Source organism: Vombatus ursinus, unplaced genomic scaffold, assembly GCF_900497805.2.
Source record: "Vombatus ursinus unplaced genomic scaffold, bare-nosed wombat genome assembly UNPS02014787.1, whole genome shotgun sequence".
In the NCBI taxonomy this organism is placed as follows: domain Eukaryota; kingdom Metazoa; phylum Chordata; class Mammalia; order Diprotodontia; family Vombatidae; genus Vombatus; species Vombatus ursinus.
Genome location: NW_020954565.1, coordinates 744,073 through 764,454, shown reverse-complemented (window position 1 = coordinate 764,454; position 20,382 = coordinate 744,073). Strand labels below are relative to the sequence as shown.

The following is a 20,382-nucleotide window of genomic DNA, read 5'->3' as shown; positions in this document are numbered from 1 at the left end:
CAAAACATGGGGAAAAGTCTCTCATGCTGTCCATGTAGATAAGAGGAAGAGAAGTGGGAGAAATGATCCATTTAGGGAAGTTTTTTGAATGACTGGATCCAAAGTGGAGTCATTTATAGGTAAACGTTGACTTAGAGGGAAGTCTCCAGTGCAATGTCCAGGGATTATTCTTATAACTGGGTTATATCAAGCTTTTATCAGTAACTTGGGGGGAAAAGGCATAGATGCTATGCATAACAAAGATGAAATGATGCCGGAGGGGACAGCTAAGCTATTATATGACAGGGGTGAAATTAAAGATTAAAATCCAACAAACCAGATTCTTGGGGAAAAATCTATTAAGATTTAATTTAATGGGGATAAATGTAAAATATTACCTTGGATGATAATGTAGAGGGGGAAGAAATGAATCCCAAAGGGGAAAAAAAACTTTGAAGGACCCATATGTATAAGGGTCAGGAAGAATTTTATCAACAATAAACAACGGTGACTGATAAGGGCCATTCAGACAGGCATAAGAAAATGAGAAAATATTTCAACAAACAGCAAAGGAGGAGAGAATATGTAAAAGTAAGGAGTATTCAGTGAATGTGTATATTAATTTTTCTGGGAGCTTGGCAGTGAAATAGGGGGAAAATATAAGAAGATAGCTTGAATGAAAGTAAGTAGTGGGAAGGATTTTAAGGCTAGAAGACAACTTGGGCATATTTGTAGACAGTGGTGAACAATCTGGTAAATAGAGATTGATGATGAAGAGGACAGTGGGAAATGATCAATAGAATCAAGCTCCTGAAGAAGGCAGTGATGTGATATGATCAATAGAATCAAGCTCCTGAAGAAGGCAGTGATGTGATCAAAGGCACAAATTGAGGCATTATATTTGGAAAACAGAAGGGCTTAGTATTCACTGGTTGTCATGTTTCTCTACTTGTTATGAGGATTAAGTACTGGTGAATCAGTTCTTGCAATCTTTCTCGTTCCTCATTTTGGGGATATTTCTATTTATTTATTCAGTTATTTATTTATTTTTGGTATCCTCTAAGAAATGGTAGTACAATCAATATCTTTGCTTTTGTACATTTCGTTTTCCCCCTCTTCTCCCCCCTCCCCAGAATTGATAACTTGTTTAAACAGATCAGGTCAGAGTTGCTATAATTGCACACAGTGTTGTCATCTTATCTTTATCCTTACTTCTAATTTGGTATTGATTTTAGCTCTCACCAGTTGATGAGAGCTGTGTAGAGATGACTGCAGACAGACAGCTGATTCTGAAATGAGGGCTGCCTCAGTGACCAGTTATTTCCTGTCTTTATAAAGGCACACTCAATTTCATGTTTTATAATCTTGCTTGTCACTTCCAGCATGGCCTTCATGTTATAGAAAGTATGCTTGATGTACATACGTGAGGCTTCTTTGTAGACTATATAAGCTTTTTAGCTCTTTTGTTTCTTGATCCCATCCTATACTTTCTAACCCATGATTTTGGCATGCTCCCCTGTACCCCTTTTTGCATAGAAGTAAAAAAGCATTAAGTTATATCTGGGAGTTAAGGATACTTTATCGTTCCTTGACATGGTGTCTCTGCCCCACCTTATACAGTGGTTGATGGTTCATGAATGTCAACTCTTTTCTTGGTTGTGTCCTACCTTGTGCTCAGAGGAAGAAAAGATGTTTTCTGTTGAAGCTAGGTGGTGTTATGGATAAAGCATGGCACTTAAGAGTTAGGAAGACCTGAGTTCAAATCCTGCCTCAGACGTTTATTAGCTATGGGACCCTGAGCAAGTTGCTTAACCTCTCTTAGCTTTAATTGCCTCATTTGTAAGTAGGAATAATAATAGCCTCTGCCTTATAGGGCTATTCTTAGGTTCAAATGAGACAATATCTGTAAAGCATTTTATAAACATTAAAAAGCCATATATTACCCATTATTACTGTCACTGTCATTATTATCTCTTGATGTAATCAAACCAACTCTACTAATTCTTTTATTTACTACCTGAGGAGACTGTGAGTCATTATTTCACTTAGCCTTAGCTTTCTGATGTCTTCTGGTTTCATTTATAGAGAATGCCAGTGGGGAGAAGATTCATTTCCTCTAGGAGATTATCAAATTAGTCCTTAGAGAAAAACCCCACATTAACTGATTGATTGATTGATTGTTGTTGTTGTCGTCATTCAGTGGTTCAGTCTTGTTCAACTCTTTGTGATGTCATGGACCACAGGACTCCAGTGCCGCATGTGGGCGTTTTCTTGGCAAAGATACTGGAGTGGTTTGTCATTTCCTTCTCCAGTGGATTAAGCCAAACAGAAGTTAAGTGACTTGATCAGGGTCACACAGTTAATAAGTATCTGAGGTCTGATTTGAACTCAGGTCTTCCTGGCTCGAGACCCAACTCTCTATTTACTAAGGCAACTAGCTGCCTCAGTATTGAGAGTACTGATCATGAAGTGAATGCTGTGTGATTCTTAGAATTCTGCCTGCTTTTGCACCACTCATGGTACTTTCATTGCATAAGGTAGCTTCACAGGACTGAAAACATTTTGTGAGTGGTATGTGTGTATCTATATTTCCATATCATGGGATGTGTTGGTCCCTTAATTCATGAGTTCTAGTAGTTAACATTTTGATTGTCATCTTCTCTTTATATTTACTAGACTCATCCTTGGACAGTCAATCTTTGCATTTAGAAGCCTACATTTGAACACTTTACGTCTTGTTAGTACCTGCTAAGGTGTATGTTCAGTGGTACTGCCTTCAGAAGCACATTACCGCAAGAACACAACATTACCCCCATGTGATAATGACTCAGAGTAAGCCTTTTGTGAAGGTTGTCTTCAGAGGTAGTATGTTGTAGAGGGAAATATGCTAGTTTCAGAATTAGAAGCCCTGGGTTCAAGTCCTAACCAATGCCATTAAATACACAGAACTGAACTTGGGGAAGTTGCTAACCTGTAGGCCTTGATTTCATCATTTCTAAAGTGATGGGAAGTGGACTAGATGATTTCTAAAGTCTGTTCCAGTTTTACATCCTATGATCTGTAGACAGTACTAAAACCATGGATATAAAAGAGCTACCTATCAATCATATACAAATATCTTTGGCATTGCCACTCCACCAGACTACATGCAAAACATAGAGTATGTGGAGGATGGAAGATAAAAGGAAATGAAACTATTTTAAAAGATCCGATTTACAGAACAAAGGAACTGGAACTTTATCTTGGTTGTTCTACAGTTTTTCTGAATTCAGAAAAAAAGAAAATTAAAGTTAAAAACCCTGGGGCCTACTTAAAATATGCTGGGATAGAATGCTCACCATGGTATAAATTTAGTCCTATAATGAATTGCTATGTAATGCATATCTGCATATGTATGAGTATATATGTATGTGTGTGGATGTATGTGCTCTTGTGCAGACAGAAGCTTACCTTCTCTAGATCAAGGTTTTGTAACACAATATCATATTTCAGGACCCTCTCCTCTGTAGTGTTTCTGAGATTTTATTGTTCAAAATTAGCGAATAGTTGCAGAAATACTTTAAAAGCATGAAAAGAAATGATCAACCATGGTTCCAGAGGAAAGATAAAGAAAGAATAATACTGTCCACCATGTTACAGAGAGATAAGGAAATGAAATGCAGAATAAAAAATGCATTTTTAAATGTAAAGAGTTTGAGAATGTTTTTCTTCACTGTGCTTATGTGATACAAGGGATCTATAGTTCTTTCCTCTCCTCCTTGTCCTTTCTTCTTCTTCCTCCCTCCATTCCTTCTCCCCCCCATCTCCTTTCCCTCCTTTCTTTTTTCTTCTGTCCATCCTTCCTTCCTATTTTGGTGGACAGATGTGAGGGGGAAAAATGAATGGTTGATAATAGAAACACAATTTTAAAATAAAAGAAATTAAATGAACAATAAATGTAAAAAGGCAAAAGTAATTCATGCCATTTGCTATTAATTAAATAGTTTGGATTTATAAGGGCACCCGGTAGAAGCTAGGCACTATGTCAGAAATAACTCCTTGGTGCCGGCAGGTTGACAATATTCCTGATGGCAGTATATTGGGGAGAAACAGCGGGGGCAGGGTACACGAACTGAAAAGAGCACAGATACAAACTGTTCACTACCTTAAGATGCTTCTTCTGTGTCGTGGCTACTGAGAGCAGCTGGGGAAAGGCTTGCTGATTGCTTGACAATTCCCTTGAGGAATTCCTATTCTATCTTGGATATTTTAGAGAAGCGGACAGAATGAACACTGCTGATGTATCTGGGATGAGGTTGATGTTTCTATTCTATACGTTACAGAGAAATTCTTTGTGAAGACAGTGAGGGAGTAGACAGGGAAGGCTTCTCGATGTATCTGGGCAGTCAGCTTCCCTGTTGGAATACTTTGTCTATTTATGTGGCCTGCTTATTGCCTTCTCTTTGCAAACAACTTGGGAGGGTTTATCCTGTGTTTCCCTTGAGCGTCATGTACCTATCCATGACTATGCTATTCCTGTCTTATGAAGTGGTAGAATATCTGCCTGTCAGAAGATGACCTGCAATGAAAAGTCATGTCCAAAGCAAAGTTTGCTCCTCTGATCAAGAATGTGATCTGATCCAATTCCATGCTTTTTGGATGTGTCTGTAATAGCAGTTGGGAGACGTGGCAATCAGTGACCATAGAAATCAGACACATGGGTTATCCAGCACAAATTAGATAATTACTCCTCACTCCATAGGCCCTAACTCAGTCAGTTAATTTAACTTAAGAAAAATGAGATAAATCCAACAATTCAGTCAGTATTTGTTATCTTAATATGTACTACTTTATGAAAATGACTATATGTTGGTTAACATTCTAAGCAATTAATTAATTATAGAGATTCATCTATAGCAAAAAATTTAATGAATGTTTTATTTGCTAGGCTCCCTGATGTAGTGATATATTCAGAAAATGATGTGATGTGAAAACAGAAGGAATCAGTGTATGTATTTTTCTTCAAGAAAGATAGTGTCTATTTTCTATCAATTTTATATTCCAGGGAAGTTGGAGCCATATTTGAGAATATTATAGGACTGAGCATTGGATGGAAGTGGCCAAAGCTTTTCTATATATTTTTAATTTATATAGGTGAATCCCTACTAAAAACAGGAACTTCAGTGCTAATTCTGGCTATATTTAATTAACATAATCAATAAACATTTATGGTAGCTGAAAAGTTGTAAGGGTGGATATGTTGAGTTGGGGGGAGAGCATCAGAAGGTACCTGACATGGAAGCATGATATTCCTAGAGTCGACTCCAAGCAGAACAATTTATGGTTTAAAAAAAAAAGTTAGCTGAAAAGTCTGAGACCTCTATAAAGGGAAGAGTTTATTACTCTGCCCTGTAGCCTTCAAATCAGGGGGAGAGGCAAATGAGAGTCCTGAGGAGGTATTGAGCATCAAAGCTGAATCAATCTCCATGTTGATGAGATTTCAGGTGATGAGTTGATGGGAAATGAAACTATGAATAAATGACCTAGTTAGGACATGTACCTAGCCTGCTGCTTGCAAAATATGTCTCTAGGTACAGGAGACAAAGCTTTAGATTTTTGTTTCTTTCTTCCTATTGGGTTGGCAACAGGAGTATCCAAAATTTTATTTATAATAGTGCATTTCGTGAAAAACACTTGCAGACAAATACTAAGCATGGTAATGACACTAGAAATGAATTTAATATATACATACTGTTGACAAAAATGTTTTGAGTGCAGGGCTGTTTCTGTCTTTGTTTCCCATTAGTCTAATATGGTACCTTGGAAGGTAGTAAGAATTTCACAAGCATTTGTAAAATTGTTTAATTAAATTCTGTAGCTCTTCTGGAGAGATATCCAATTAAACAAGTAAGGTGTACATTTTTAAGCCAGTATAGCTGTATTCATTTGCTAATCCAGTCTTTTATTTTAATAAGACTTACTGATGCTTTTTATTTTTGTATCATAGCTATTTTCAGATATTCCCACATACCTCCCAAACCACCCAGGAACACACACACATATACACAGATACATATGAACATGCACACATACACTCACATTTCATAGAAACTTATTTTGTAATTAAGAAAGGAAAAAATTAAAACAAAGTATAACTATCACAGTAGCCACATCTTATAGTGTATGCACCATTCTACCCTAATAGTCCCCTCATTTTTACCAAAAAGAGTGAGTTTTTTTATAATCTATTCTCTGGGAACAAATTGACCATGACAGTAATTTAGAGTTATATTTTAGGGGAAATCATTTCTTTTATATCATTATAATAATTGCGCTTATTGTTCTTTTAATTTTGCTGGCTTTACATCATTTCAAATGATTTTTCCATGTTTCTCCTAATTCTCCTAATTCCTCACACGATAAAATTATCATGTGGCCAACTGTTGTTTTTGTTTTTACCCATTCCCCAACTCGTGGACACCCACTTTGTTTCCGTATTTTTTGTTACCATATAAAGGGGTTTCTGTGAACATTTTTGTAATTATTAAGCCTTTCAAAAATATCACATATTGATAAATATCTCAATTTACTCAGAAGAATTCTACTCAAGAGAGAAACTTTCCAAAGAGACTAGTGGGTCCCTAGTTAATTCTACCCTCCAAAGCATCATTAGGATTCAATCTACTCTAATCAATGCTCATGAGTTTACTCCAAATCCCATGAGTTTCTCCTCTTTAGAATAATTGTTATTAAATTGCTTCATTTCATATCTGTGGCAAAACAACTTATCTTTTAATTCAGATACTTGAAATACTGAAAAATATCCAATAGAAAATAGCATAAAATCTGGCCGTCATTTTTACTTCAAGGCCGAAAATGCCCTCTTCTGACCTTCAGGCTGGAGTCTATCATCCCACATTCACCATTCAACTTCTCTATAATGTCAGAAAAACCCAGAAAATTTCCTGTCTTCTCATTAAAACCTCTGTCTCTTAACCCTTTGGGAAAGGCAACAACTCATTTAGTCATGCAGAATATTAGAGAGATTTCTTGAAGTTTGGAATGTGCTGTGTTTCACAGAATGTCTCCAAGATTCCTAAGAATTTTGACTTCCCCTTATGATTAGCTCTGCATGCTATTCTCCCTGTTCCCATGTTATCTATCTTTACCTATCACTTCTACTGGAGAGTCTGGATTCAGTAGGAATAATTCAGTAGGATAATTACAACACTTTCCAGGATTGGACAGTTTTCACCAGAGGCATATAGGCTATAGTGATCGTTTGTCTTAGGACAGAGGTATGTCCTTATGGTGGATACTTACCACATTGACCATGGGAAATCAAATTTAGAATCCTTTTACAAGAAAATACACTTTTTCCATTCCCCCAAAGCCTCCTGGGAGATGTAATTCAGCGTGGTTCCTTAACTACCTTGACATGGGTCTTCCCCAAAGCCTTGGGAGGTACACAGGTCTATTATATTAATATAATGGACAATAAATGCAAATGTAGACACCACAATGTCATAGGGAAATTTTGCCTGAAGAAGATGAGATTCCATATGTAATATGTAATTTTTAGATACATTCTTTTGAATGCACTTTATAATTGCTCATTTCAATGAAAGGCAGCTTGGTGTAGTGGATAGGTTGATGGACATGAAAGAAGGAAGGAAGAAAAGAAGGAAGAAATGAAGAAGGGAGGAAGGGATGGGGTAGAAAAGGAAGGAAGTACACATTTATTAAGCACCTACTTATGTCAGACATAGTGCTAAGCCCCTTACAGATATTATCTCATTTGATCATCACAACAGCCCTGGGAGGTACTATTATTCTTCTCTTCTTTTACATTTGAAGAAATCAAGGTAGATAGGCTACATGACTTGCCCAGGGTCACATAGCTAATAAATGTCTGAGGTCTGATTTGAACTTAAGTCTTCCTGACTCCAAACCCAACACTCTGTTCACTATATCACTTAGAATCTGTGTCTGACATGGATTCAAATCTTTTCTGTGAAACCCCAAGTCATTTAATCTCTGTGTAATTCAAAGAATTCTCAAAGATTATAAGTGACAGATGGATTACTATCAGCATTAAAGGAGGAAATTCCATGATGAATTGATTGATTATGAACAAATTGATCTAGCTTGGAGGCTTATGGCCCACTGGAAAGAGTAATTGATTTGGAGTGATTGGACTTGGGTTTCAATCCTAGCTCTTTCATTTATGAATTATGGAACATTTGGCAAGTCATTTAACCTCTATGGCCCTATATATATTCATATATAAAATAATGAGGCAGTTCCTGATGATCTCTGAGATCAAGGCTAGCTCTAAATCTATGATCCTATGATCAAATGTAGAATTAACTATAGGCATCCTCTCAAAGGTTCTATAAGGCCATTCTGTAGAATTATTCAGTTTTCTAGCCATTAATGAATAGAACATATATTTTCTGGATCCAAATTTGTAATATCTTATTATAAGTGGGAATAGAACAAATTCATATCCTTCAGTAGATAATTAGTGTGTATAAAATGTACATAATAGTTCTTTCAATTGGATTTATTTCTTTACCACATATCCTTTATTTTACAATATTCCTAGGAAACTAAAAGGGATTGTTATTAGCTTCATTTTATACAACGAAAAATTGAGAATGAAAAAATAAAGCTCTTATGCCTTCCTCCTCCGAATCTTCTCTTCTCCAGGCTAAAATGCCCAATTCCTTCATCTGATTCTTATATGATATGGATTCATATCTTCTTTTTTCCTGATTGGCCCCCTCTGGACATTTTCAAGTTCATCAGTGTATTTGTTAAAACATGGTCTAGTCATGGTTCTTATCCCAACAAGTCTCATTGATACCCATGAGGTCAAATTTACCTTCTTTCATTACAACCTCTATTTTCTCTTCTTTATTGAATAAACTTTTGACAATTGGGTATAGAGATTTGAGGCCATGGATTTTACTGCTGGTTCCTTTCTTCTTTTTAGCTTCCTGTGAACTTCAGTGCCTCAATTTTTATTCTTCTATTTATTCTTCCATAACCACAGTGCCATAAATGAAGTTCAGTCTTCTCAGTCGAAAATGTAGTGTCCTTTCCCCTGAATCTTCAAATCACGTAAAGTAAAACTTAAGGTGAAAAGTCTTAAAACATTAAAAAAAAGTAGACTTTGTCGAGCATTCAAAATTTTACCACAGTGAAAGATTTGTTGTTGTTTTTTTCTTTGTAAAGATATGGAGGGGATGAAATTGGAGTAATTATTTCTCTATTATGAAAGTGGTTATTTCCTTGTGGGTTTTGTTTCTTTTTGCATTTGAAAAACATAATCTTCTTTTAATAACCATTTAAAAACATTTTTCCTCCCTCAGGTTTACCAGAACCAAATAAAGACAGCATATTCCAAGGACTAAGTATGGACCAGGGATTTTACACATCAAAAGACTTTTTACCACTGGTGGCCAAGGCAAGCAAACCAGGTAGAACAAGCTTATTGTTTGTTACTATGAAAGTAGATAGATAGAAGCTATTTTTAATTTCTTATAATATGTATTATCTACTTCTGTTCAAATGCAGCTCATCATTTTATGGATTGGATATACTCATTGTCAAATCTTAATATTAAAATAATACCTTAATATTAAAATAATAGATAACATTTATATAGTACCTTAAGGTTGCACATTGATAAACAAATGTTGTCTTACATGACCCATCCATCAACCCTATTATTATGTCAATTTTATGTATAGGGGAGTAGAGGCTGGGAGCTGAAGTGATTTACCCAGGGTCACACAGTTTGTAAGGGTATGAGAGGATTTGAACACAGAGCTTCCTGACTTAAATTCTAACAGTCTCCACTATACCACCTTGCTGCCAGTAAAATAACAGATAAAGCAAAAATAACTGAGTTCAACTGCTCAACAGGAATGACTAGTCTTCTATCCTTTGAATAGCATTATGCCTAGGTTGAACTCCAGTAAAAGCCATATCTTTATAACAGCATGAGAAATTTAACGTTCAGCATGAGACTGTTTTCTGATGAAGGACAATGAAATTGAGTTTTCCTGTGAGAGCTAATTTTTTTTAGTGACTCACAGAATGTGTGAGCTCAAGGATCCTTCAGTCCAACGCCTCCTTATTTTACAAAGGAAGAAACGAACCCAGAAGTTAAGTAATTTGCTTAGATTTACATGCTAGCTACTGGAGGTATTTAACAATAGGACAGATTACTATCTGTCTGAAATGGTTTCAGGGAAGGATTCAAGGTCTCTACCACTCCTATGGTTTTATGAATTTCAAGGTAAAGGACAGAGATAATAACTTCCAGAAGCCAAGGTGGTGGAGTAAGCAGTAAATCATCAAACTCTTCCATATTCTGCTCCAAACAATCATAAAATAGCACCCCAAAGCAAATCTTGGAACAGCAGAACCAGAAAAAGATGGGGTGAAACAATCTTTTAGCCCAAGAAACTTGGAATATCAGCAAGAAAGGTCTGTCTCACTCAGGTAAAAGGGGAACACAGTTCAGGATAGGAAGCAAGCTGTCAGCAAGTTCCACCTCAGCAAACCAGAGGGAGATCCTGAGCCCCAGTGCAGTAGAGTAGGTAAATGCCAACAGCAGCCCCCCATGCTTCAGCATAAGCAGGGGAATGGACAGACTCCAGCTCTCAGAATTATCACATGCTTAAGCATAGTCCTGGCCAAACAGATAGCTAGGTGGCAGACTGCAGAATGCTTCAGTATAACCCTGGGGAAACACAGAAGAGCCCCACTAGCTTCAGCACACCCCAGATACAAGCACAAGGACCCTGGCCCAGCACCAGGAAAGCTGCCAGACTCCTATGCCCTCCAGCAGTGCCAGCCACCCCCAACATTACCTCCTAAGTGCAGCATCAGACATGATGGTCCTCCATGGGCCTCAGGGCATCATCAATGCAGCACCAGGTAAATAGGCAGGGCTTGCAGTCTCTGGCACAAGAAGCCTGAGACAGTGCCCCTTCCACCATGGGAGCAGAGCTCAAATTTAAAAGAAAGGGAAAAGGCCAAAAAAGATGAGTAAAAAACAATAAAGAAAGAATCTGGCCATAGAAAGTTATTATGGTGACAGGGAAGAAAAACACAGACTCAGAAGAGGACAATAATTTCAAATAACCTATGGGCAAAACCCCAAAGAAAAAAGAGAAGTTATCTCAAGCCAAGAAATAACTCATGGGAGAGCTAAAAAAGAAACTTTAAAATCATAAAAGAGAGGTAGAAGAAAAATTGGGAAAAGAAATGAGAGTGATGCAAGAGAACTATGAAAAAGAGTCAATAGCTTGGAAAAAAAGAAAACAACTGCTTAAAAAGTAGAATTGGGCAAGTGGAAGCTAATGATTATGAGACATCAAGAATCAATCAAACAAATTAAAAAGAATGAAGAAAATAGAAAATAGAAAATACCTCATGGGAAAAAAAAACTGACCTGTAAAATAGAGCCAAGGGGGACAATATCAGAATCACTGAACTGCCTGAAAACTATAATGAAAAAGGAGAACTTGGACAGCCTCTTTCAAGAAATTATCAAGGAAAATTGTCCTTATATCCTGGAACCAGAGGGTAAAATAGTCATTGAAAGAATCCACAGATCTCCTAAGGAAAGAGATCCCAAAATAAAAATTCCAATGAATATTATAGTCAAGTTTCAGAACTATCAGGTCAAAGTAAAAATACTTCAAGAGACCAAAAAGAATTCAAATATCAGGGAGCCACAATCAATATTACACAGCACTTAGCAACTGCAATGTTCAAATATCAGAAGTCATGAAATATGATATTCCAGAAGGCAAAGGAACTAGGACTACAACCAAGAATCACCTACTGGGCAAAATTAAATATAATACTTTGAGGGGGAAAAATGGCCATGCAATGAAATAGAAGGATTTTAAGCTTTCCTAAGGAGAAGACCAGAATTGAATAAAAAATTCAATTTCCAATATCAAGACCCAAGAGAAGCCTAAAAAAGTAAAAAGGGAAAAGAAAACATAAGGGGTTCAGTGGAGCTAAACTGTTTACATCTCTACATGGGAAAATGATACTTGTAATTCTTAAAAATTGTACCCATAATAGTACAACTAGAAGAAATATATATAAATAGAGAGTATATTGGTGTAAGGTAAATTTTAGGGAATGACATTAAAAAATAATTAAAGTATGAGAAAGAAGAGTACAGTGGGTGGAGAAGGAAAGTAGAGGCAGAATGGGATAAATTGTTCCAAATGAAGGGTCATGAAAAACCTATTACAGTAGAGAGAAAGATGGTAGAATGGATGATGGGCATCACTTGAACGTTACTGTCATCAGTAGTGGCTCAGAGAGGAAATAATATACACAATCCGTTGAATGTAGAAATCTATCTTACCAGATAGGAAAGTCGGAGGGGAGGAGATTCAGTAGAGGGTGGAGGTGACTGACAGAAGAGAGGGCAGACCTGGGGAAGAGGTAGACAGAAGCAGAGCACTGTTGAGGAGAGAAGGGGTGAAAGGAGAGAGGACAAACAGGAGGAAAAATAGGATGGAGGGAAATATACAGTCAGTAATCATAACTGTGAATGAGATGAACTCTCCCATAAAACAAAGCGAATAGCCGAGTAGATAAAAAACCAGAATCCTTACAATATGTTGTTTACAAGAAACACTTAAAGCAGAAACACACACACACAGAGTAAAGGAAAGGGGCTAGAGCAGAATCTATTATGCTTCAGCTGAAGTAAAAAAAAAAAATTAGGGATAGCAATCCTAATCTCAGACAAAGCAGAAACTTAAAGTAGACCTAATTAAAAGAGATAAGGAGAGAAACTACATCCTGCTAAAAGGTACCAAAGACGATGAAGTAATATCATTACTAAACATGTATTCACCAAGTGGTATAGCATCCAAATTCTTAAAGAAGTTAAGTGAGTTACATATTCATGACCAAACAAGAGATAGAGAACATTATAAAAAGTAAAATAGATAGTTTTGATTATATTAAATTTAAAAAAGCTTTTGTACAAACAAAACCAATGCACCCAAGATTAGAAGGATAGCAGAAAGCTAGGAAGCAATCTTTACAGCAAGAGTCTCAGATAAAGGTCTCATTTCTCAAATATATAGAGAATTGAGTTAAATTTATAAGAATAAAAGCCATTCTCCTATTGATAAATGGTCAGAGGATATAAATAGGCAGTTTTCAGATGAAGAAATCAAAGCTATCTATAGGCATATGAAGAAGTGCTCTAAATCACTTGATTAGAGAAATGCAAATTAAATCAACCGTGAGGTACCACCTCATAACTATCAGGTTGGCTAATATGAGAAAAAAGGAAAATGATAAACGTTGAAGTGGAAATAGGAAAATTGGGATACGAATATACAATTGCTGGAGTTGTGAACTGATCCAGCCATTCTGGAGAGTGATTTGGAATTATGCCCAAAGGGCAACCAAACTATGCATACCCTTTGATCCAGCAATACCACTACTAGGTCTATATCCCAAAGAAATCATTAAAAAGGGAAAAGGACCCACATGTGCAAAAATATTCATACCTGCCCTTTCTGTGGTGGCAAAATATTCAAAATTGAGGGGATGCCATCAGTTGGGGAATGGCTGAACAAACAGTGGTATATGATTGTAATGGAATAATATTGTGCAATAAGAAATGATGAACAGGCAGATTTCAGAAAAAACCTGGAAATAATTGTACAAACTGATGCAGAGTGAAGTGAGCAGAACCAGGAAAACATTAGACACAGTACCAGCAACGTTGTGTGATGATCAGCTGTGAATGACTCAGTTCTTCTCAGCAACACAATTATCCAAGACAAGTACAAAAAATTCATGAAGGAAAATGCCATCCACATCCAGATAAAGAACTGATCGACCCTGAATGCATATCAAAGCATACTTTTTTCACTTACTTTATTCTTTTTCATGGTTTTTCCTTTTTGATCTGTTTCTTCTTTCACAGCTGTGACTAATATGGAAATATGTTTTGCATGATAGCACATGTATAACCTATATCAAATTGCCTACCATTTTAGGAAGAGGGGAGGGGAGAGAGATAAAGAAAAATTTGGAGATCAAAATCTTATAAAAATGAATGTTAAAAATTGTCTTGACATGTAATTGGGAAAAAATTAAATATTATTAAAAAAAAACCAAAAGATCATTGGTTAAAAAAAGAAGACAAACCATTGAAAGGGGAAAAAGGAACATCTACAACACTATCTTGGATTACAACAACAACATCAACAAAAATAAAATAAAAGCACTTCCTCTTTAAAAAAAATACAGATATTCTCTTGCTAGCTAGTCCTAAAGTGATATCACTTCATAAAACAAAAAATAAGACATTATAAAAGATGTGGTTGACCTTGTCTAGAGCATGACTAGAGTAATTATATTGTGACCAGTAAGCCCTCATTTTAAAAAATAACTGAACAACTTAAAAACTTTACTTTCTTTGAGTCTAAATAACTTTTACAGGAGGTAGAGCTTAAATATCCTAAGATATATACTAAAAACACACTTTAATGCCAGGACCCAGAGACAAATACCTAAGTAGGGGTAGGTAGGACCACATCTGATATATTACAGACATCATTTAAGGAAAGGAGATTCTATATTTGGATGCTTTTACTATAGATATTCTCAAACTATGAATTTTTTATTCCCCCAGCAAAATTCCCAGTAGAAACTGCTATATGTGTTTCTTCAACCCTTACTGTGAAAATTCACAGTGGACGCAACAAAAATTTGAGAATTATACAGTGGTGATTGTTTGATCTCAAATACAAACTCTTCTGAGCAAAATGATTACATTTATTGAAATTATGGGTTTAAACTCTCCATGCTGCCATTCCTAAAATTACTATAATTTATCTAATCAGCTGTTAGTTGTATTTAACTCAATATAAAGTGCTATCTAATATACAGAAACCACCTGCATTTTACCTTTTTTTTCCCTCTCTTCCATGAGAATCTCTCTAGGAATACAAAATCTTCAAAATCGATGCTGTTTGCAAGTGGACACATTGGAATTCATAATTCCTTTACTTTGCTTTTTAATGAGAGAAAACCCATATAGGTTGTATGATTTGTTTTTACTTTCTGACAATTTACTTAGGAGAACAATTTCAAGAAAATAGTTGTCACACGTTCAGTTATAAAGCATGTGACTCATAAGGGCAATTATATAAATGGAACTTACTGAGGCTATTGGATCTTTTTGGCAGTTTACTAAACTTAATACAAGGAGAGACTGATGTAGTTAAATAGTCTCTCTAGACAATATCAAAATCAAAGGCTTTTGTAAACAACCAAGGATCATTTTTTCCCCAAACGTAAGGACAATTTGTCATTTGCCAAACAAAGATATAATGAAGCCAATTATAAGACTATGAATCAGAACCTGAAAGAGTGTAGTTTTAATTGGTTGATTCCAGTTTGACTTAGCCTCAAACCTTTAAAATGTAATTTAGTCCATGACCCTCTAAAAGGAAAAGAGAGAAGTCACCTCTGCTAGGTGTAGTGACTATGAAATTACATATATGAGCATATTTTTAAAATGGGAATAAAACTGTCTTTCAGTGAAGCAGAATAATTTGATAGTGACACTCCATCCTTGGAAACTGCAAGATGCAATTTTACACTGCTTTGAGTACAAGTATCTTTTGAGCTGTCATGCAGAAATGGTTTTTCTACTTGAAAATGGGGTTTTCCTTTCATCATTCAGGAATGTGTGCCTGTCACTCCCCATTGCCATCGATACAGGGAGCTGTGATTGTACTTGGCGCTGGAGACACTGCTTTTGACTGTGCAACATCTGCTTTACGGTGTGGAGCCCGCCGTGTGTTCGTTGTCTTCAGGAAAGGCTTTGTTAATATAAGAGCCGTCCCAGAGGAGGTAAAATGGAACCATCAGAAAATATGGAGTTGTAAGAGGAGAGATTTTAGGAGGTGAACTGTTAACATACAGTGCTCTGTTTAAGTCATTGGGCTGGGCTTGAAATTTGCATATGAGAGTTAAAGGGGCTTGGAGTCCTAATTGTTTCATCTAATTCAGGCATTCATAAGCAAAATCAAATCCATAACACTGATTTGGATAAAAACGAGGCATTTAATTTATCTCTGTATGAATAGGATTGATTCTTGTTCTCAGTGCTAATACCTTTGAAATGGTTTATCTCCCTCTAATAGCATTAGAATTTGTTAAGTCCTCAGTATAATCAGCACTGTCCGTGAAATGTGTGGGCCTTACTGGAATTTAGTAATTGCAAGCATTAAAATAGTCTTATAAGAATCGCTATAAAGGGCTGCCATTTGACTTGTTTGGCTTGGCCCCAAAGGGAAGAATATAGAGCAATGATCAAAAGTTTTAAAGAGGCTTTTATCATCTCTGCATAAGCAAAAAGCTCATTAATTAGAGGTGTTTAAGTGGAAAAACTGAATCTTCCAAACAAATGGCCAAGTTCCAGACATTATAGAAAAGGTATAGGTACAGGAATAGGTTGGAGTATCTGACCTCTGAGGTCCCTTGCAACTCAAGTATTAAGTTATTTCTATGTATTAAAAAAACTACATTTGTAGCTGCCTGTACTAATAAAATATATTTATTTTGATCACAAGCAAGAAATTATTTGCTATCAACCCACTCTCCTATTATGGTATGTGAACAATTGATATCACCTCTTACTTAAAACTTATACCCCCTTTTAAGTAATTCCCTAATAAAATATTAAATGATTTCATTAATGTAGAATGTGAGTGAATCACCATTCTGTGGCATCCCATTATTTTATAAATAATAATAATAACCAACATTTATATAGGAATGTAAGGATTGCCAAAAAAAAACTAGATGGATTGATAGATAGATAGATAGATAGATAGATAGATAGATAGATAGATAGATAGATAAATGATATAATAAGGAGAGAGAGTGGAAGTCACAGAAATCAATTCAAGTCAATGAACATTCATAAATACTGATGTGCCCTACCACACTTGGGTAACAGAAAAAAAAAAGATACAATCCATGTCCTCAAGAAATTTACTATAACTATATATAATATACTATATATTATACATATATACTATGCTTACTGTGTCTTTCTATATCTATATAAGGAGATAGAGATGTATGTATATATGTGTAGATACGTATGTGGGTCCCTACAACCCACAGAAACCCTGGGAGTTAGATGTTATTATTACCCTCATTTTGAAAATGAGGAAACTGAGTCAGAACACCTTAAGACTTACCCAGGGTCAAACAGTTACTATGTTTCTGAAGTAGAATTTGGATATAGGTCTTCCTGATTCCAAGTCCATTGCTTTATCCAATATTGCAAAATTTTATTAATGGTTGGTCCATCATCTGTTGATTGCTCACATGTGGATTAACCATTTAATGAATTAATCAGTGGGAAATCAAAATGGCATCTAGCTTTCTACTTTATGGTGTCAGTTCCAGTAAAGTATATATTCTTGGAAACCTTCCTTTCTATTTCCTGCATTCTATGCCTGCCACTGATAGATAACAATAGCAAGCGAGGCAGCAACAAGGAGGTCACTGGTAGGGAGGTATGAAAAGCAATGCAATCCTAGTGAAGTGTCAGTACCAGCTTAACCACGGTTTTCCATCATGTTCGTCTTCCCATGAGAATTTGTGGGTAGTATTGTAGCCTGTCTTGTGGCACAGGACTAGAAATGGTGCCATGAGAAATGGCTCCCCAAAGAAATATGAATCATGTGATTGACAGAAGGTAGAACTATTAATAAGTGTGATTGGATTATAGGATCAAAATATAGGAGGTAAGAGCCAGCGCCCAAGAGGACTAAGGTCTAAGGAACCAAATTCCTGAATATCAAACTAAATACCTGAATGTTTCAAGGTACTGGCGTCAAAAAGAAAGCAAGTACTCAGGGAGCTAAGTTTCATGGGTCCTAAGCAAGGAGATGGAGCCAGAAATGAAAGAGGCCTTGACTGGTTAAATTAGGACCTGATATTGTATAAGCAGTGAATGAAGTCTCCAATATCTATCCCTAGGTTAGATGCCACCTGTTGTTATTAATTATTTTGGCAATGTAAATATCCATTACCTTCCACTTTAATCAATGATTCCAACTCTTCAGCTGATTTGAGATCATGGAGGAGTAATGGTTCATTCTTAAATTGCAAAGGCACCAAGGGGCCTTAAGTGCCTTTGTTCCTCCCATATTGGATTATTCCCACATCTCTGAAGAGTTAATATTAATGTTTGTGGTCATAGTAGAATGTAAATTTCTTGAAGACAAGGACTGTGTCACTAATTTAATTTTTGAAACTCCCCTTGCCCTAGGACACAGTAGTAGACGTTTAAAAATGTTTGTTGAATAAATTGATTTCTGTGACTCCCACATTTCCCCTCACTATTGGACTTCCTTGTAGTAGTAAAAAGCTATTAGTGTGGAGAAGTCAGAAAGATGTCTTCTGATACTCTATAAATACTGAAATCCTTTAATCGATTAATAATCACAGAATTAAGGGATCTCAGAGTTGGATAGACCCTCAGAAGCCATCTGGTCCAACTTGTACCTAAAAAAGACATAATATTTAATATTCATATAACACTTTAAGGCTGGCAGCATCCTTTAAATATATTATTTTGTTTGATATAATTCAAATCAGAATCACAGAACATGTAAGTTTTGAATCTGCTTCATCATACCATCAGCCAACCCATGAGAATAGCAGAAGAAATGGTATCACATGTTTTGCAAAAATGTAGTTAAACTATTTCTACAACATTCTCCTAATATAGTAGTCTAGTAACCATTACAAGAAGGGGAAAAAAAGACTAATCTTACATGAACTGATCATTATGTCTTCATCAAGTAATGCTGACTCTTCATGATCCTTGCTTAATTTAAAGTTGTTTACCAACCATCCCTTTAAAATGCATTCTAGGATTTTATCAGAAATCCAATTGAAACTTATCAGACTATAGCTTACAGATTCCATTCTATCCCATGTTTTTTTTTTTTAAATCAGGACATTTAGCTTTCATTGAATTCTGGTGGAGGGGAAGTGTTCTTTAGCGTTATAAAGAATTTGACATTAAACCAAAATATTTTAACTCCTTCGATTCTTACCCTATCTCCTCTTCTCTTCTCAAACCATACAACATGGAGGTCACTGAATATAAAATCCATTTACTATAAAATCATTTGATCAGGTCAGTGAATTTTATATCTCAGGAGTGTATCCTCAGTATGCCAAATTTTGTAATGATTTTGAGGAATAAAATATTTTGTTTCATAGATAATATACATTTAGGATTTTAAAGATTTTCATTTGGAAAATGATGCTTGTCTCCCACCTGAATTGATAGTGATAAGCACTCTGCAAATAGAGAAAAAGAATAAGTACATTTTTCTTTGGTTTTATCAGTTGCTTGTATTCATTTTTGACATATAAATATTAACAAGTATAGTTTATTTTACCAGATGCATTTGGGGAGGGGAATAATGTTTAAGATGTACAGAGGGAGGATAATGTTTAAGATATACAGAAACCAAGGCCAATAAATTTCTCTAATCTACAAGTGGTAAATACATAAAATTTCACTCTCTAGGAACTCAGATATGGCATGCTATATACTACAGAGTTTGAAGGATAAATTTATATCTAAAAACCATTTCCTCTGAAGGCTAAAAAATGCACCCTAAACACTAATAGCTATTGTAGATAGTCCCATTCCTATAAACAATGATAAGCTTAGTTTCCATGGATTTCATCAACTTTTATGTAGCATTTTCTTTCCTTGTTAAGGGAGTATGAAACCAGAGGATCCAGATCTGATGAAAAGAAGACAGAAGCATAACCAGTTTATACATGCAATTAGAGTTCTAAATGTTTTTCATTTCCTCCTGAGGCAACACATACACACACACATGCACACACACACACACATACATGCAAACAAACACGCTTGCACACACACACACGCACACACGTGCACATACTGGTACTACTAACAGACTGGAGCATCTCACTGAAAGTCTCCAGGGATCCCAGAAATTATTCTGCACTATCCTTAAGAAGTTGAGGAAAAATCCATTAATAATTCCCTCTAGTCATTTCTGCAAAGTCAAACAGATGAGATTAAATTTCTCAGGATAACAGAATCCCCCAAATATGAGTATCAAAAGCTGTTGACAGATCTGATAAAAATTTATGGTTGCTTTAAGCAGTTCAGAATATCTGGAAGAGAACAAGAAGGTCAATATTTAATGTGCCAGTTTGACAAGTGAAAACTAAGGGATAATGGTGGGGATTGTTGTGTCTATCTTTATTATGACTCAGAATTGGTATACACCGATTATTACCACATGGAGAGGATTAGCCCAAGTGCAT

At 35.8% G+C, this 20,382-nt stretch overlaps 1 protein-coding gene across 1 annotated transcript in view; it reads left to right on the top strand.

Annotated features, from left to right (window-relative positions):
• DPYD (dihydropyrimidine dehydrogenase) overlaps positions 1 to 20,382 on the top strand; it is a 1,024,364-nt gene that overhangs the window by 447,911 nt on the left and 556,071 nt on the right. The window contains exons 9-10 of the mRNA XM_027868249.1: positions 9,336 to 9,443; positions 15,719 to 15,888. Of these exons, the coding sequence (XP_027724050.1) occupies positions 9,336 to 9,443; positions 15,719 to 15,888 (278 nt within the window). The remainder of the gene's footprint in view (positions 1 to 9,335; positions 9,444 to 15,718; positions 15,889 to 20,382) is intronic.